This window comes from Lipotes vexillifer, unplaced genomic scaffold, assembly GCF_000442215.2.
Source record: "Lipotes vexillifer unplaced genomic scaffold, Lipotes_vexillifer_v1.1 scaffold680, whole genome shotgun sequence".
Classification (NCBI taxonomy): Eukaryota; Metazoa; Chordata; class Mammalia; order Artiodactyla; family Lipotidae; genus Lipotes; species Lipotes vexillifer.
In genome coordinates this window covers 135,021-154,729 of record NW_006780838.1, presented here as the reverse complement: position 1 = coordinate 154,729, position 19,709 = coordinate 135,021, and the positions used below count along the sequence as shown (strand labels likewise).

General features: G+C 46.5%; 1 protein-coding gene across 1 annotated transcript in view; it reads left to right on the top strand.

The window, feature by feature from the left end:
• Positions 1–10,297, top strand: part of CYB5D2 (cytochrome b5 domain containing 2) — an 11,133-nt gene extending 836 nt beyond the window's left edge. The window contains exons 2-4 of the mRNA XM_007454172.1: positions 5,384–5,524; positions 9,397–9,583; positions 10,081–10,297. Of these exons, the coding sequence (XP_007454234.1) occupies positions 5,384–5,524; positions 9,397–9,583; positions 10,081–10,297 (545 nt within the window). The remainder of the gene's footprint in view (positions 1–5,383; positions 5,525–9,396; positions 9,584–10,080) is intronic.
• The last annotated feature ends 9,412 nt before the right edge of the window (positions 10,298–19,709 follow it).

Below are 19,709 nucleotides of genomic sequence, written 5' to 3'. Positions count from 1 at the left end.
AGAGTCTGGCCTCATTTACAGTCCTTCAGTACTTAGAACAAAGCTGGCACGTTAGGCCTCAAAGAACATTTGTCAAATGAGGATTATTCTGTCCTCCCTGTTTTATATCTTGGGGGATTGGAGGATGTGATTTGCCTAAAGCCCTCACAACTAAGTCCTGAGAGGACTTGAACTAGGAACACCAGCCTATTACTTTTAGAGATGTCGTCTTACCAGTCCAGAAGAATGACCATCTCCTAGATTAAAAAAGAAAAAGATGACGAGCAAACCTACGGCCAGTGACTAAGCTGATATGAAATAAGCATTTCCCACTTGTCATTATTTCAGGAGAACTGGGAAGCTGCCTCTGGTACTTAAATACAAGTCACTTCCCTGTCTTTAGGGAGAACTTTTAAGAAATAGAAGCATTGACAGAGAAGGAATTAAGTTCAGTTGGTGTTGCTGAGCTCCTTAAACAGTCCAGAAGGGGAAGGGACTTACCCAGGGCTACACAGTGAGTGAGAAGTAGAGCTGGAACTGGAATCAAGTGTTTTACTTACCTGCCAGGTGAGGACATTTTGGTGCACTCTCCTGCCACACTCTGATGCAGCCATCATGGCTGTATGCACAAGTGTGAGCAGAAAACACTCCCATTTCTGGAGTGATTTTTCTTTTGTAATGTGCTCTACTGTTGACTGAGTTCCTTTGTGCCCAATATTTATTCACCATCCATTTACTGACCACTGCCATGTAGCTGGCCCTGTACCACATGCTGAGGAATCAGAGATTATAACATTGCTCCCCAACACCTATGCACTCTAGTAGGGAAGCAGGTATGTTCACTTATTCGCTCAGTCAATATTTTTTTAAAAAGATATTCAGATGGTATAAAATCCACCCTTTTAAAGAGTACAAGTGGTTTTGAACATAGAAAGTTGTGCAAGTATCACCATTATCTCATTCCAGAGCATTTTTATCACCCCCAAAAGAAACCCCATATCTATTAGGAGTCATTCCCCAACCCCTCCGACTACTTAGCCCCTGGCAACCAGTATCTACTTTCTGTCTCAAAAGATTTGCCTCTTCTGGGCATTTCATGTAAATGGAGTCATGCGTGTGGCCTTTTGTGTCTGGCTTCATTCACTTAGCATAATGTTTTCAAAGTTCATTCATGATGTATTGGCATGTCAAGACTCCATTCCTTTTTATGGCCAAATAATATTCCATTGTATAGATATACCACACTTTGTTGATCTATTCATTATTTCTTGGATATTTGGGTTGTTTCCACTTTTTGCTTATTATGAATAATGCTGCTATGAACATTATGTACAAGTTTTGTTGTGGACATGCGTTTTCAGTTCTCTTGTGTATATACCTAGGAGTGGAATTGCTGGGTCATAATGGTAACTTATGTTTAACTTTCTGAGAAACTGCCCGTTGTTTCCTAAAGTGGCTGCACCAACCTACATGTCCATGATCGATGTATTTAGAGTTCCAGTTTCTTCACATTTTCAGCAAACTTGTTACTGTCTTTTTTTCTTTTTGATTATAGCCATTTTAATGGGTTTGAAGTGGTATTTCATTGTGGTTTTGGTTATTTGCATCTCACTGATAACTAGTTGAGCATATTTTCATGTGCTTGTTGACCATTTGTATATCTTCCTTGGAGAAATGTCTATTCAAATCCTTTGTCCATTTTTAAATTGAGTTGTCTTTTTATTGTTGTGTATATGAGTTCTTCATATATTCTGGACACTTAGACCCTTATCAGATATATAATTTGCAAATATTTCCTCCCATTCTGCAGGTTCTTTTCACTTCTTTTTGAAGTATAAATGACTCACAATATTATGTTAGTTTCAGGTGTCCACCATAGTGATTTGATATTTTTATATATTACAAAATGATCACCACCATAGGTCTAGTGACCATCTGTCACCATACAAAGTTATTACAGTATTATTGGCTCTATGCCCTATGCTGTATCCCCATACTTATTTATAACTGGAAATTTGTACCTTGTAATATCCCTCACCTATTACATTCAACCTCCTGCCTCCTTCCCTGTGGGCAACCACGTTTGTTCTCTGTATCTATGAGTCTATTTCTGTTTTGTTATGTGTTTTTTTGATTCCACATATAAGTGAAATTATATGGTATTTGTCTTTCTCTGACTTACTTCACTTAGCATAATACCCTATAGGTCCATCCATGTTGTCGCAAATGCTAAGATTTCATTCGCTTTTATGGCTAATATTCCACTGTATATGTGTATATCCATTTATCCATCTATGGACACTTAGGTTGCTTCCATATATTGGCTATTGTAAATAATGCTGCAGTGAACATAGGGGTGCATATTTCTTTTTGAATTTGTGTTTTGCTTTCTTTGGATAAATACCCAGGAGTGGAATTGCTGTATCATATGGTAGTTCTATTTTTAATTTTTTTGAGGAAACTCCATAGTGTTTTCCATAGTAACTCCCCAATTTACATTCCCACCAACAGTGTACAAGGTTCCTTTTTCTCCACATCCTCGCCAGCACTTGTTATTTGTTGTCTTTTTGATAATATCCATTCCTACAGGTGTGAGGTGATATCTCATTGTGGCTTTGATTTGCATTCCTCTAATGATTAGTGATACTGAGCATCTTTTCACTTGTCTGTTGGCCATTTGTATAGCTTCTCTGGAAAAAAAATGTCTATTCAGGTCCTCTGCCATTTTTTAATCAGGTTGCTTGGGGTTTTTTGTTTTGTTTTTAAATTAATTTATTTATTTTAAATTTTTGGGTTGGGTCTTTGTTGGGTCTTCGTTGCTGTGCACGGGCTTTCTCTAGTTGCGGAGAGCAAGGGCTACTCTTCGTTGCAGCACGCGGGCTTCTCATTGCGGTGGCTTCTCTTGTTGTGGAGCATGGGCTCTAGGCACATGGGCTTCAGTAGTTGTGGCACACAGGCTTAGTTGCTCCGCGGCATGTGGGATCTTCCCGGACCAGGGCTCGAACCCATGTCCCCTGCATTACCAGGCGGACTCTTAACCACTATGCCACCAGGGAAGTCCCTATTTTGTTTTTCTGTTGATGTTGAGTTGTATGAGTTCTCTGTATATTTTAGATAGTAACCCTTTATCAGATATATCATTTACAAATATCTTCTCCCATTCAGTAGGCTGCCTTTTTGGGTTTTCTGTTTGTTTGTTTGTTTTGGCTGCGCCTCGAAGCTTGCAGGATCTTAGTTCCCCAACCAGAGATCAAACCCTGGCCCCCTGCAGTGGAAGCACGGAGTCCTAACCACTGGACCACCAGGGAATTCCCTTGCTTTTTCGTTTTGTTGATAGTTTCCTTTGCTGTGCAAAAGCTTTTAAGTTTGATGTAGTTTCACTTGTTTACTTTTGCTTTTGTTTTCCTTGCCTGAGGAGACATTCCCAAAAATATTGCCAAGACCAATGTCAAAGAGCATACTGCCAGGAATTCCCTGGCAGTCCAGTAGTTAGAACTCTGCAGTTTCACTGCCGAGGGCCCAGGCTCAATCCCTGGTTGGGGAACTAAGATCCCACAAACAGCACGGCCAAAAAAAAGAAAAAAGAAAAGAGCATGCTGCCTATGTTTTCTCTTGGGTGTTTTATGGTTTCAGGGCTTCACTTTCTTTTTTTTTTTTTTTTTCCTTGCGTTATGCGGGCCTCTCACTGTTGTGGCCTCTCCCATTTGCGGAGCACAGGCTCCGGACGCGCAGGCTCAGTGGCCATGGCTCACGGGCCCAGCCGCTCCGCGGCATGTGGGATCTTCCCGAAACGGGGCACGAACCCGCGTCTCCTGCATCGGCAGGCGGACTCTCAAGCACTGCGCCACCAGGGAAGCCCAAGGGCTTCACTTTCTTGATAGTGTCCTTTAATGCACAAAATTTAAAATTTCTGACCAAATCCTAATTATTTTCCCTCTGGTGGCTTGTGCTTTTGGTGTCCTAGCTAAGAAACCATTGCCTAATCCTAGGTCACGAAGATTTACACCTATGTTTTCTCCTAAGAGTTTTATATTTTTAGCTCATAATTCAGGTCACTGATTTATTGAGTCAATTTTATATATGGTAGGGGTCCAATTTCATTCTTTTGCATGTCGCTATTCAGTTGTCCCAGCACCATTTGTTGTAAAGACTATTCTTTCCCTCATTGAATTGGCACCCTTACTGAAAATCAATTAACTATACATTTATGGGTTTCATTCAGTCGTGTATTTATTGAGAAGTTACTAAAGATCAGGCACCACCAGACACTGGGGAACTGATTCTTAAGTCTGGTGTGTTCTTTTCCCTGATAAAACTTGCAGACTAGTAGAAATGACAGACGTTAAATAGTTATCACATAAGCAATTAATCAGTTATTTTTGTGATGAGTGTTAAAAGCACATACTAGTGTCACCAGAGGCCTTAGCCTAGTGGGGGAGGAGGACAGCGAGAAAGGGAGTGCAGTGGCAAAGTGAGGCTGGCGGTGGCTGGTGCAGAGCCTCGAATGGCCTGCGAAGGAATATGTACCTTGTCATAGGGCAAAAGGAAGCCCCTGAGGATTCTGAAGCAAGAGAATGGGATGATCGGTTTAATTAAAATATCAGTCTAAGTGTTGTACGGAAAATAGATGAGCAGGGGACCAAATGAATGCAGGGAGACCTAGCAGATTACTCTAGTAGTTCAGATGAGAGATGACGGCAGCCCGGGCTTGCTTAGTAGTAGATGGGGCCAGGCAGACTGATATTTAGGAAGAAACTGTAGGACTTGGGGACTGATTGGATGTGAGGGATGAAGGAGGAGTCAAGGACTACATTTCTGGACTGAGCAACTGGTTATTAACTGAGACAGGGAGTACTAGAATAGAGGCAGGTTTCCAGGGGCTGGGGATGCAGTATGGACATTTTGAACTTGTGATGTCTGAAAGTCATCTAAGGCACGTTAAGCAGACAACTGGATATACAGGTCTGGAGCTCAAGAGAAGTCTGGGATAAACATACAAATTTGGCATCTTTGGCAGAGAGGTGGTACTTGAAAGCACAGAGTGGATGAGATTGTCAAGTGGAGGGTGTGGATGGAGCAAAGGAGGTGAACAAGAACTGATGTCTGAGGCTGGTAGAAAATGAGCTAGAGGGGTAGGAGGAAAACCAAGAGTATAGTGTCACAGAAGCCAAGGGACATGGTCCACCATGCGAAATGTTGCTGAAAGTCAATGAAAGAACAGGATGCATGCCAGAAAGTATGTCTAAGATCCAGGAGCGTCTGTCACCGAGGGGGACGAGGGATCAGCTTTGCTGGGGGCTGGGGATTGAGGGTTTTGGGGAGATGTTTCTCAGAAAACAGATTCTTGAGTTGCTACAGTGTTGGTGATTTATAAGTTAATCTACTGGAAACATCTCCCCTGCAGGCCGAGACGCATCCAGAGCGTTTGTGACCGGGGACTACTCTGAAGGAGGCCTTGTGGATGATGTATCTGACCTGTCATTTTCTGAGATGCTGACACTCCAAAGTTGGCTTTCATTCTATGAGAAGAATTATGAATTCATCGGTAAGTATTCCACAGGTCATTTCCATAGATTTCATTTAGTTGTCTTGCAGTTGTTTTTGTTTTGTTTTGTTTGTCTTGCAGTTTTTTTAAGGGGCTAGAATTCTTTGGGGATTGGACTCAAGGTTAAAATCTGAAAAATGCCCATGGATTTTTCACCTTAAACTCTGGCTGTCAGTGTGGCGCATGTCCCAGAAGGAAATGGCTGGGGCGCTTGTTTCCGTCACCTTTTTTTTTTGGCCGTGCCGCGGCTTGTGGGATCTCAGTTCCCTGACCAGGGATCCAACCCAGGCCCTCGGCAGTGAAGGCGCGGAGTCCTAACCACTAACCCGCGGGGAGGTTCCTGTTTCCCTCGCTCTCGCTCCTGGGAGAGGACTGCCCGACCACTGGCTTCGGCCTCTGCTGCCCCACAGCCTGCGCCACTCTTGAGTGACTCGCCCAGGAAGGCAGCTTCCCCATCTCGCTGTGTTCCAGGCGTCTGGCTTCAGACACAGTCAGGGAGGCTCAAAGCCTGTTTGCAAATGGTTTTGACAAATATCCTTTTACTTCGTCCCCGAAGGAGACAGACATTAACCTGTGCCCATCCTCAACGAACTGCCTCCCAGGTGGAAGTCATGCTCATCAAACACTTGTTCAAGCCAGTTGTGTGGAGCGCCGCACCTGCTACCTAAATGAGAAGATACCTAACGGTGTCCTAAAGAAATGTTAGACACTAAACAGTAGATTGCTTCACAAACACTGACAACTGGGATGGTTGGGCCCCTGTTCTCCATCTACTGCTGCCCTGACCTCTCATTGGAGCCCACTTAGACACGGCTAATTTCCTGAAGAACATCAGTGTCACTTCACCCTGGAACAGGTCTAAATTGGAAGTTCTTTCTCTGCCCCTAATGCCCCTGCATGTCTGCTTCTGTCATTACTCCCTGGGTAACCTTTGCTGAGAACCTTTCACTGGCATTTTCACTGACTCCTCTGCTCCCTCCACGTCCAACTAGCCAAGGCTTTTTTCATGAATCTGAAGTTCTGTTTCCATTGCCCCCTCTTCCACACCCACCACTGTTGGCCCGTCACCCCAACCTGCAGCACCCCCCATCTTTGTTTTCACCCAGTCTGCACCAGGCCACTCCTCAGATCACAACTGTTTGCCACTGAAGGAACTGACCTCTATCCGTCTGGCCTTCAGAAGGCTTGGTTCTCCCTTTTCCCCATAAAGTTGCCAAACCAAAGCTGAAACATGACTGTGTTAATAAGGAAAAAACCCAACACAGAAGAATAAAAGTGGAGTCCTGTGTGTCAGCAAAGGATGCCAGACCAAACACATCATACTGATATCGAGGAGCAAACTGATGTGTTTGGTAAGATGAGTGAACTCGTCTTGTCTGAACAGTGTTAACGTGCAGGGGAGTGAGGGGCACATGGTCAGAAATGCCTCCAAAGGACTGTAGTAATGCCTCCGAAGGACTGAGTATCTGCTATGGATATGCTGTGGTTCTGGTCCTCATGGGGACCACAGATGAGCTGAATGCAGTTCCTGTCCTGTGTTAGCTCATTCTGTAGGGGGAGGGCAGTGTTAGGTTCTTTCAGGGCACCAGAAACCCTCAGGACAGAGCGTCAGAAGATGAAGGTTTATTACACAGGTGCACACTGAAGGACGACAGCAGGAAGCCATCTTGACAGCCACATGGCCAGGCCTCGAGGGGAAACGAGATGCCATTTTTGTGTTCTGGAGACCCAGCCAATGGTGACCGCCATTCTCACGACACAGCTTCTGCCTCTTTCTCTGTTGCCTCTACTACTGCTGTCCTCTCTTTGGGTCTCATGTCTAAAACCCACCAGGACAGGCTTCTCACCATGCATACAGAGACCCTCTATAGGAGAAAGTGCGGTGCCAGGCCAACTCACAGACTGAAGGCCTGGGACTTGGGCCCTGCTCCCTTCATTTATTCTAACAAGCGTTCAAAATGAATGCTCTGAACTAAGCTGCTTTGAGTGCTGGGGCCTCACTGGTGGGGAGAGCAATATCATAAACTAGTAAACTGACTAGACAATTCCAGATAGGACTGTGAATAAGCTAAAACTAATGTGATGCATGTTTGGGCATGTGCGTGACACCTTTAGAGCAGACGGTCAGGGTAGCCTCTTGGGGGAAATAAAAATTAAGCTGAGACCTGGGAGGTGAGAAGGAGCCAGCCATCCTGAGATCTGAGAAGAGAGTATTTCAGGCTGAGGGAACAGAGTGCACGAGGTGGGGAGCAGCGAAGCATGGTCAGGGAGCCTACAGTGAGGGAGGGGACCGCTCAAGAGGAGGCTGAAGAAGCAAACACAAGTCAGATGGTTGTCTTGGAGGCCTCTGATAAGAAGTTTATGTTTTATCCATATGTTTTCGGAAGCCATAGGAGGGTATAAGCCAGGCATGGACGTGTGATTTACGTTTTTAAAAGGTCACCCCAGCTACTCTGTAGAGAAAGAACTGTGGGAAGGAATGAGCTGAAGCAGAGACCATTGGGAGGCCACTGTCGTAATCCATCGTCTGGATTAGGGTGGTAGCAGTGGAAATGGAAAGGAATGGGCAGAATCAGGGTGTTTAAAGGTTGGACCGACACGATTCACTCATGGTTTGGACATGAACGAAGGGAAGTGTACATTTAGATGTGAAGGAGTCGTCAGAGATCCAAGGCTCCTAAGCCAGGGAACACAGGCAGAAGTGATAATAATAGGGACCTCCCTAGCAGTCCCCTGGTTAGGACTCTGCACTTCCACTGCAGGGGGCCTGGGTTCAACCCCTGGTTGGGGAACTAAGATCCCACGAGCCACATGGAGTGGCCGAAAAAACAAAGTGATAATAGAATTGGAAAGGTCAGAATAGGGTGTTGGACTTGAGAAGATGAACTGAATCTTGGGTACACGAACGTACCCTGGAATCTCAGTTCTCAGGGACTGAGAAGATTGGACAGACACAGCAGGGGCAGGTATATACGGATACCTCCTCCTACTTGGGCAAACCTTCTAGAAGTGCTTTCTGCTGCTTCTCTTGCCCTGTGACAGGGGCTGCTGTGAAAGCCACTTGCACTTCAGGACTTGGAGATGAAAGTTCCTGCATCTAAGAACTGATCACTTCTTGGCTCTGGCCTACAGGCTCACTGACTACTTGCTGACCACTGCCATAGCTTAGACCTTACAAATTCTGACAGGGATTTTAAACTAAAACCAGTTTCCACTCAGTTTGTCCACTGAAGGACTGAGCCGTAAAAGAATGGTGGAGGGGAGAGCATGAGCTCAGGGCTAGCCCCACTTACTAGCTTCAGAGACTTCCCAGCTATTCAGTCTCCCAGTCTCTCTCCTAGGACCCCGGGAGCACTGATTTCTCTCTCAGACGGGTGTTAGGAGGATTACAAAATACTGGTAAAGTGCTAGCACAGCTCCTGATGCTAAGTGAACACTCATAAATGACTTATTTATATCCATATAAGACAAAATAATTCAATGTGGGGAAGAAATGAGCCACAAAAATGTTATGCAATAAGCCATTCATTCATCAAGCATTTCTTGAACACCTACTGTGTACCTCAAGCACTGTGGAACATTGCAAAATGAGTGACATGTGGGGAAAGATTTTATAATTTCCGTGCTGGAGGACTCTACATCTAGAACAGGGAGACATCTATCCAGAGTCGTATAAGATGTTGAGAGACATCGGGATAGAAGGCAACACAAGTCCCTCCAACCAGTTCTTAATCAATCAGCAGCCAGCAGGCTCCTGTGGAAGGCGGAAGCCCTGGGGACTTGGCTTTACCAGGACTTCTGCAGGAGCTAAGCCTCTGTTCCTGCCCCCCCCTCCCACGGCTACTCTGATGTCAGCTTTCCTGTCACCACAGGGAGGGTGACAGGAAGGTTCTACGGAGAGGATGGGCTACCTACTCCAGAACTGACCCAGGCAGAAGCCATGATCACCAAAGGCTTGGAGGCAAATAAACAGGAACTGAAAGAGAAGCAGAAGTTTCCCCCATGCAATGCTGAGTGGAGCTCAACCCGGGGCAGCCGGTTCTGGTGCTCCCAGAGGAGGTAAATGGGCTTCCCTTCTGTTCCTCCCGCCTCTCCCCCAAATCCGTCTTCTAGGTCACCCCATCTGTGTTGTTCAGTGAGGCCGTAAATTGACTGTTAACCCAGGGGCACTCTGTCAAAATACGTGTGCTCTGGGATAGCGATTCTCAAGCCAGACGCTGCTTTTGAGACGCTCAGAGGCCAGTGGGGGAAAGCCTTTCACAGGTGTTGCCACCAGGGCAGGGAAGTGGCGCTGCCTCCTAGGAAGGCAGAGGGCAGGGGCCGGAGCAGCAGTGAAAGGACGACGGGCTGTGCCCTCGGAGGGGAAGCTGGAGGACCTCAGGGGAGAGCAAGAAGGTTCGTGTGAACGCTGCAGACCACCGCCTTGGGAGAACACCAAGGCGGCAAGTGAAATGGCTTCTGCTTTTCACAAGGCCTGGCCCACTGCTCCCTCTCCTCCCTTCCCAGAGAAACTCACGACTTCATGCTTTAAGCAGCCTCTTTCCTTCTCTCCTTAGTGGAGGTGTGAGCAGAGACTGGACTGGCGTCCCCAGGAAGCTGTTTAAGCCAGGTGCCAAGGAGCCCCACTGCGTGTGTGTGAGAACAACTGGCCCCCCTAGTGACCAGACGCCGGACAACCCTACGCACAGAAGTCGTGGGGACTTGGACCACCCCAACTTGGAGGAATACACAGGCTGCCCACCCCTAGCCATCACATGCTATGTCCCCCTCTGAGCTGGTACCCTGTATGTCCATAACCCACAGGGAACCCTCACCTGCCTTTCCCTAATGGGCCCTTGACTCCTGTGCCCTAGGATGGCTCCTACATGAAACAAGAGGGCCTGGAAGGACTGGGCCATGCTCTGCAGACAGGACTCATGCCCCTCCCCATGGGCTCACCACTTTGGTGACTGAGGCCAGCGCTTGGCAACCTGCCTAGTACTGGTCGGCCTGTTTTTGCCACTATTCCGCTAGATCTCCTCACCATCATCGTTTGGAGTTCACAGGTATTAATGGGCACAAATTTGACCAACTCAGAGCTAACTGGACAGACACGCAGAAGGGCTCTGAGCTCCAACAGCTTCCTTTCTACGGACTCCCAGGCTGTCCAGATCAGCTGCCAGCCTGGGCCCTGCTTGTAACGCTCATCCTGACCAGGACATCGGGGGCTACGTCATTCCCTTACAACTCAGAAACAAGCAGACACATCCAGAAAAGCCATATGAACCAACAGTGTCAACACAACCCTGTTCCGGTTCCCCACTTGCTAATGTGAGCCCTGTCTTTTACAACCTTTCTTAAAAGTAAGACCTCTGCCCTTAGGCAAACTTGAATTTATCAATCCAACCAAAAGCCACATTGAGTTAATTCGAGCTGGACCAATATAGTGAGAGGTGACAATAAAACAGGATAGGCTAGTTCTGGAAATGGAAACGTTTTTGCTTATAGGGATGCAGCAAATCCAGATGACTCTGAACAAAGCAACAATTTAAAGCAAAGATATTGTTTCTCTTTTAAACACTTAAAATTAGGGGTGGTGTGTTTTCAAAGGGAGAAGTCTGCATTTTGAGCAAAAGGTAGTTTCACAGCTCTAACATGGACACTGGCTAGCGCAACATCAAAGTTTGGGCAAGGCTACAAATGCCAATACAAACAGCCTCAACAGTGGGTGGTGTGTCCAAGGTCATCTGTAATTTCCCACACTGGACCAAGTTCATACCCATTACCTCCTCGATTCTCGTTAAGCTCGTGGGGGCAGAGTTCCTACCTTACAGGTAAGGAAACGAATCTGGAGCGATTACAGGTTCATGGTCTCCCCATCTGCGCCTTCACCTCAACTTCTCCCAGTCCCCTCAGCTGTTAATCTAAACATTCTCTGTCCTCCTTTTCTTGGTCTTTTTTCCTCTCCTTTATCATTAATCTCACTTATAATAGCTCTCCAGATTCACGGACTGGAAAACGGAGGCTGCCTGCCCTAACTGGTGTGGCTCGATGCCCTTCGGCCACAGCTGCTCTTCGCACCTGAATCCTGCTCTTGGCTCCTTTTGCCATCCAGGATCTTCCTCACCGGCCTTTCCGGCACCTTTAACCTCTTCCTGCCTCCCAGCTCTTCCCTCTAAGTCTGCATTCAACAGCTCACTTCCCTTCCCTCCTGCCCCATCCTTCTGAGGCCCCGTAACTCCTTCCTGTCCCTACTTCCCGCCCCAGCGAAGCTCTGGAGAATGCTGCAGGTACTCAGGCTCTGCTCCTCAGCCCCCATCTGCCTGCAACACAGTCGCCCAGCTTCGCCCTTCCCTGCGCCACAGCAGGATAAATTCTGTACTGGCAAACCCACGGCCACATTCAATTATTACCTACCTGGACCTGTCCCACTTGAAGGCCCTCATGAAAGCCTCCCTTGGCTTTTTCCCCATTTCCCTCATCTCCCTCAGGGGTCCCTTCCAGCCTCCTGGAAAGCCTCCCCTCCACACGCCTTCCCACCAGCTCCCGTCGCTCCTGCGTCAGCTGCCAAGTCTGCTATCTAGTCCAGGCGGCTTTCCTGACCATTTCTGCAGGCACCGCAGACTCCACAGTTCTGGCATTTAGTCTTCATCTTCCCCCTGGTGATTCTTCCAGTGTCCCTGGATGGTTCCACCATCGCCATCTTAAAGCACCCAGTCACACCAAGTGAGAATCCTGGCCATCATCCCCAGCCCCTTCCCTCCTGAGCCCCTCCTCCTGACCAGTCTCCAGGTCCTGGCAATCCCACCCCTTACCTGTTCAGTACTCCTCCTCTGGTTGAGGCCTTCCTTTCTCACCTGATCTAACTGCACTCCCTCCAGCCCATCCTCCACGCTGCCAAGCCATCCCCGTGATGTTCAGGGCATTCTCCATTTAAACCTCTTCAGTGGCTCCCTTACCTGTAAGGATCAGGTGCTAACTCTTCAGCAGCACACGAGGCCCTTCTAGGGTCTGTCTCCTCTTAGCCTCTGTATCTCTGCCATCACCTCCCACGTGCACTGATCCCTCCAGCCTTCACCTCGCTGCTTTATGCCTGCAACACCTTCACCCCGGCTGTCCCTTCTGCCTGGAATGACATGTCTTCTTCTCAATTTTTCTACCTCTTATCCCTTAATAACTTAGCTCAATCAACTGGGAGGCTTCATTAACCACTGGCCCACCAGTGGATTTAGACACACTTTCCTCTAGGAAAATAATTCTGTGTTCACTTCTAAAATAACGAATGTCACAGTGTCCCGTAACTATGAATTTCCTATCAGCCTCTCGCATTGGACTGCAGATTCTCTTTGAGACAGGGACCAAGGATCACTTGGCTTTGTACCCCCATATCCACCATACCTAGGACACGAGAAGTGTGCAGAATTGGCTCTCTTGCAGATGAGGCAACCGAGGCCCAAAGAACTTAATAAAGGCACATAGCAGTGAAGCTGAGCCTAGAACTCAAGGTTCTTGTCCTGACTCAGTGCTATCTTCGTGCCTCCACGGCTTGGTATGTCTCCGCCCTCCCTGGAGCAGGAGCAAACAGTAAGGAGGCGAACTTAAGTGAGGACCTTATTCTGAGTTCCGCACAGCCCTTGAGCTCAGTGCCTGAGGCACCCCTGCTGACTCAACCCCAGGCTAACTGAGAACTAGTCACTGCCACTGCTCTCCTTAGTCCTTAGTTATTCGACAGATGTTTACCAAGCATCTGTGTGCCATGGGGTTGGGCTGGGAGGAAGTGCGGCTCCTGACCTCAAGGAGCTTGTAGTATGGCCAAGTAAAGCCCTGGTTAGAGCGGCCAGAGGCCACTCCTGGGGTAGGAATGCAGGGATAGCGTGGAGGCCAGGTTCAGAGATGTTTAGATCCTTCCAAAACAAACTGATAAGGAAAAAGAGCAAAACAAGGCACTTAGAGTCATCCCAGCCAAGTACAGACCTGAACTCTGGCTGATGCAAGACCCCTGAGCCCACATTTCAGGACACACTCATCCAGCCTCTGCGGGCTGCTCACTTCCTTGCTCAATGAGCACTCGTTTCCTTTTCGATGCCGACCACTTACTTTATAGGAAACAGCCTCCTCACACCAGGGCAGTGGATGAGTCTTCAAAGGATTCGCCAAGAGTAGGCTGTCATGTTAATGATCCAAAAGGCTCATCCATGAGAAGCTAGTGGTTACTGGAGAAATGCCTCTCCTTCCTCTCTCATGGGCAAGTCTATGAAGGAGGGAGGTGGTCCCTCCCTGATGGAAGCCACAGGAAGTTCAGCTCGGGCAGTTAAGACCTGCTGACAGAGGGAAGTGGAGAAGGAAACTAATACGTGCTGGGCAGGGAGGGAGCTTTATCTGTTCTCACTGAACCTCGATGCCAGCCTTGACAGGGTCTTTTTATGGTCCAGAAAAGGGGCATAAATTCTCCCACCCCACATCTAATGGTTACAACAGTCATTGCACGACAGGGCTGAGTTTTTTGTTTTTGTTTCTTTCTTCCTTCTACATCTTTATTGGAGTATAATTGCTTTACAATGGTGTGTTAGTTTCTGCTTTATAACAAAGTGAATAGAGCTGAGTTTTTTACCCAGGTCTGCTCTCTCTGCCACACCATGAGCAGTGTTAAAGCAAGGGCTGGGCAGCTGCCTTCCAACATGCTGGAGGAAATTGTAACGTCTGCCTTTTCATCCTGAGATTCCAGTTTTTCTAGAAACACAGAACTAAGAGGGAAGAGCCCAGAATTTTTTGGCCACAGCTCAGTCCCTTTAACTTGCAAAGGGACCCGTATCAGACCACTGCCGCCATCCCTAGCTTGCTCAGCTCCAGGACAAACTGTGATCTGAAAGATAGACCCTACGGACAGGTTAGGGATATCTGTTCAGAAATCCGTGGAAATCTGAATTTCCATCCTCGAAAGCACTTCCTATTCCCTGGGCCCCCAGATTCCTGCAAATAGGCAGCAGACATTGCTCCCATCAGCCCACACTGGAGGGGACCCTCGCTGTGCACACCAGAATTCGTGTACTTGCATGAGAGGAAGGACATATGACTTAATACTGATCACCTTCCTCAGGGCAACCCTGTGAGCTAGGACGAACCGTGCTCACTTCTATTTTACAGACATAAAAATTAAGGCACAGAAATTATGAAACATGCCGGTTTGTACTCACATATTACGACAAAATATGACCAGTGTTCTCCTCAGGGACGGCTAATAGGATTACTTGGGATTGTTACACAGAAGCCCCCAAAGTGCCTATTAACTCTGAGTAAAGCCACCAGAGAATGCGATTTATCCATCACCATAGCTGGTCCGAACCAGGAGTGAGCAAAATGGAAAACAGGTAAGGGAAAGGAGAACACTAGTTCAAGAAAGTGTGATGGCGAGGTGAGCTGCTAGATTCATGCGGTTTGTATGGGGGGATTATGGATCACTAGATTTTAACTTGCAAACCCCTAAACTTGCCTTAGTTTTCTCTGAAACCCACAGCACCAATCCTCCCTTCAGACCAAGGCCAGCAGAAACCTCGCCATGGGGGGATCTTCTCGAGTTGCTCCTAAATAATGGAGTCAGGGAGGGAATTTCCAGGGTCCGTGGGAGAGCTGCAGTGCGGTCAGGTGGCTGAGCCTGGGCAGCTGTGGTCACACACGTCACCATGAGCTGAAGTCTGGGCCAAGAGCACAGGACATCCAGGCAGCTGGTCATCATGCCTAAAACAGCTACTTTCTCATTGCTGTCAACCATGTGTTTCTGAAAAGTGTTGGAAATTCAGATTTTCCTAGAGGGTAGCTGTTAAAGCAATGTATTCACATGCCAGGAGTGTTAAAATTTTTGTGTTTGTTTTTAATGCTTACTGGTACTTTTTGCATTAAAAGGAACTACAGGGCTTCCCTCGTGGCACAGTGGTTAAGAATCCGCCTGCCAATGCAGGGGACCCGGGTTTGAGCCCTGGTCTGGGAAGATCCCACATGCCACGGAGCACTAAGCCTGTGCGCCACAACTGCTGAGCCTGTGCTCTAGAGCCTGTGAGCCACAACTACTGAGACCACGTGCTGCAACTACTGAAGCCTGCGTGCCTAGGGCCTGTGCTCCGCAACAAGAGAAGCCACAGCAATGAGAAGCCCACACCGCAAAGAAGAGTAGCCCCTGCTCTCCACAACTAGAGAAAGCCTGTGCGCAGCAACGAAGACCCAACCCAGCCAAAAATAAATAAAATAAATAAATTTTTTAAAAAAAGGAACTACAAATGTGTTATTAAGGTTTCCACTTTAAATGTACAATTTTACCTTATTTTATTTATATGGAAATGTTACAGAAAATGCAAATATCAATATTTGAAAAATACATTCCATTACACGGACTCCAAAGAAACAATGCTGCTAAGCGCCATGGTGCTATATGATGCTCTCGCCCCACGCTGAGCACCACCCGGAATGGCTTGGAAGCCAAGGTGATCAACCCAAATGTGTGCCTGCAGTTTTGGCCCAGCCTCCCCCTGGGTATAGCACACAGGTATGTCATGGTAACAGCCAACTCCACACATCTTCCAAAAAAGGACATTAAGTCATTAAGCTGAGCAGGCTGCCAACTCAAGACTCCCTAGCTACAGAAAACCAATGTTGTCGGTTGTAACAGGTTAATATATTATTTATGCCACACAAAAAAGTAACAGTACAGGCAATGATCTTCCAAAGAAATCTTTAAGGCATCTATGATGACTTCTGGAAATTTAATAAGTGTTTAGTCAAATAATCAGCTCTTCACTAAATCACTTCCACAAAATGAGAATGTGGCTTCCAAACGCTTTAGAAAGTTATTTGTCCTCGGCTTCCTCCTCTCCCCGGCGGGGTTGGGGAGCTTTGGTGCTTCAGATTAGGAGAGGCTGGTCTTGCCAGCCCCATGCCCAGTTCTCCTGGGCCTGGGCCTGAGGGAAGCAGTCCCAGGTCCTGGAAGAAAGCTTGTTTCAGGAGCTCTCTCTCAGTCTCAACCTGCAAGCTCCACGCGGGGCTGTCATGGAAGCGTTACATTTACTTGCTCGTGCTACTGTCACCTGGGGAGTTAGTTTGCCTTTCAGATCTAAGCATTACATAGTTCAATAGGGTTTTTTCTCCAGATTAAAAACAAACCTAGGTGGAGATCAAGGTTTTCCCCTGTCCCAAGGCTTTTCCTCCACTTCATGCCTACAGATAAGATTAGCACAATACCGTTCAATACAACAAGTGGGAGACATGAACCGGGAGTGGTGGTGAACCCACAAGCACGCTGAGTTCCATGCAGGGACCCCATTCAGGGAGAGGAGAGAGGAAAGCTGAACAGGGCGGTCACAAATAACTCAGGGCTCTGAGGTAGAGGACTAGTGGTCACGTGGACCCCACTCCTGGAGAGAATATGGCAGGTGAACTGAACAATCTAATCCAGCCTCGACTAAGTTGGTAACTGGGGTTGACGATGCACAGGCAACAAACTCCAAACAGAACACATATTCTAATACAGCATTCAATGAGACACCACTAAAAGATAACTGAAAATTAATAAGTCCTAAGTGTAGGCACTTAAGTTTGTGGGAAATTCCTGTGTTCGAGGATCACAGCAAGTTAGTTTTAGCCATTCCATTTATATATATAGCACATAGTTTGTACCTTCATCTTTAAAAAAAAAAAAGAAAGGACTGTTAAGAACACCCTGTATCATAAATCTGGTGATGAGCATGAGGCAGTTAAAAAGCTAATTTAGCGTAACAATGTTGACTGATTCAGCAAATTATATTTCAATAAAGTTTATTCTTCCTGCTCTACTCATTCACAGTTGGCAACTTTCTGAATGAAAAAAATTGAGTTTTTTCAATTAGTATGTAAGCTATGGATTAAAATGTAACAAGAACAGCCAGGCAGATCTAGAGTCAAGTCTGACGGCTTGGAGAGCACAAAGGGGACTGAGAGCATGTCAAGCCCCCCAGGTCAGCCACCACTCAAGGAACATGAGACACAGCCCCGCAAGCATCGGCATGGCAGGGAGAGCCTAAGACTGTGGAAAGGTGCTTTTTCTAGATCTACAAGATCTACCTGAAGCCAATGCAGAACTCACAAAATGTTCCCCCAACTTGTGGCAGCTAAGTACCATTGCTATCCCTGGACTCTGTGAAGAAAAAGAAGCGTGACTCAACAATTTCAAACATGATTTCAAGATTCTTAAGTGAAATTAGAGTGTTATTGAAATTGGTATAGTAGGGCAGGGGCAGGACAATCAACCTCATCCCTGATTGAATTCCCATCCTGCTCTCTCTACCATGAACGTTAAAAGAACAGGTATAAAAGTACCGACTACCTCAATTCATATCTGAAGCATAATTATCTTACTTTCCAATTAAAGAATCAAGCCACCTAACTAAGGCCTACTTCCTCAGGCCCTGTTCAGGCAACAGAAAATGGAAACTGACCACACGCTTCACATGGTCAGGTGTTTGCCAAGACTAGCTGTTTTCCTATAAAAATTCTATATGAAATATGTCACAGACTTTTGGGGACAGGAGAACTCTTCTAATTAATTTTTTCTTTGAAACATTGTGCACAAGCTCATATTAACACAGAAAGCATATATGCCTTATAAATCCACAGAAATGTTAAAAAAAAAAAAACGTAGCACTCTGGTTTATCAGCTCATTTTACACACATATTTAGGCAGTAGGATGTATAAACCTACAGCAACATGGAGGACATAGCATTATCCAAACAAAACAACAGGCTGCTGCAAAAAAAATATTTAGTCCCTTTTACACATATATTCATACTTCATTAATACAAAAAACTGTAGTGGTTAAATGTCTGAAAAAAACAGTATGTATGATTGAGATCGTTAATCTCTGAGTATAGCTGTACAACACATATTGTTCATCTCAGAGTTTTGTTTTGTTTTGTTTTTAAAGCAGTGGTAGAAGTTTCTCTTTAAATGTGCATTTAAAAAAAAACTGGCCAAACCTTCAAAAGAAAAGAAGTTTAACACTTCAGGATTAATGCATGTACTAGCAGCAACTAAGGTCTGGTAGGCTCTGGGCGCCTCATTCAGCACACGAGCGAGCCTTCCAAGATGGGGTCACACACACTTGGCCAGGACCTTTGGCTGTTGGCTCTTATGGGGCAAGGACCTGAGACCTGGGACGGACAGCACTCACAACATAACTGCAAAGGTTTCAGCAAGAAGCACTCATGTCAAGGAGATGGGACCTGCCAGCCTGAGGCTGGAGATTCCCCTTCCCCTCACTTGGCCCGTGTCACTCTCCTGCTCCAAATGACACTCCGCAGGAGTTTTCCCTTTAAGACTTAGTGTGAGCTGAGGTCCAGTCAGAGCCGATCATTAGAATCACTGATGCACAGATGTGTGTATTTCTGAATATGGATTTTTAAATTGGAATCGCCAATAATGCAGCTATATAAAAAGTGCAGCACAATAAAAGTGCATTTTCTCCACCACTGCCTAGTGGCAGGTGACTGAGGACTCCATAGACAGGACACAGTAAGATGAGAGAACAAGACGGCTGCTAGGAGGTGTCAAGCTGCCACACCGCAATCCTGGCACCCGAGTAGCATGAATACTGGTAAAGCTTTCAGTTGTTAAGGCCACAAATTTTCAGCTCTCATCTTTGAACCCTGCTTAGAAAGATTTCACCTTTTTTAAAGGGGTAGTTCACTAAAAATACAGCTTAGCTTTTCCCCCCCCCAAAAAAAAGAGAGAGAAAGAGAGCAAGATTTCAGGGCTAGAGGATCCTATTACCTTTATGAAAACACTGTGCAGAAAAGTCCACAGCCACTTACCCTAGAGTAAAGCCAGCTCTTGTTGTGCAGCCAGACACCAGCTTCCTACGGTTAGGCTCTGCCTAGGAAGTCCACCCAGTCAGGAAGACTTCATGAATGCTCTGAGATGGACACTAAGCTACTGGAAGGGAAGATGGTTTTCGAAGCATCCTTGTACATTGCTAGCAGAACGGGGTCTAATTCCTATCACATTTACCACTTAGGCTAAAAGACCTGGTCCAATTAGTGAGACATCTAGTGACCTTGATCATAGTCTGATAAACTGACAATCATACAGAATTATTTGAGATGGGATCTATCACACCATGGTCCTTAATTGTTCCAGTCTATTGCCGCAAGAAGACAACTGCCAGCTCCTGCTCTGGGGGGGTGG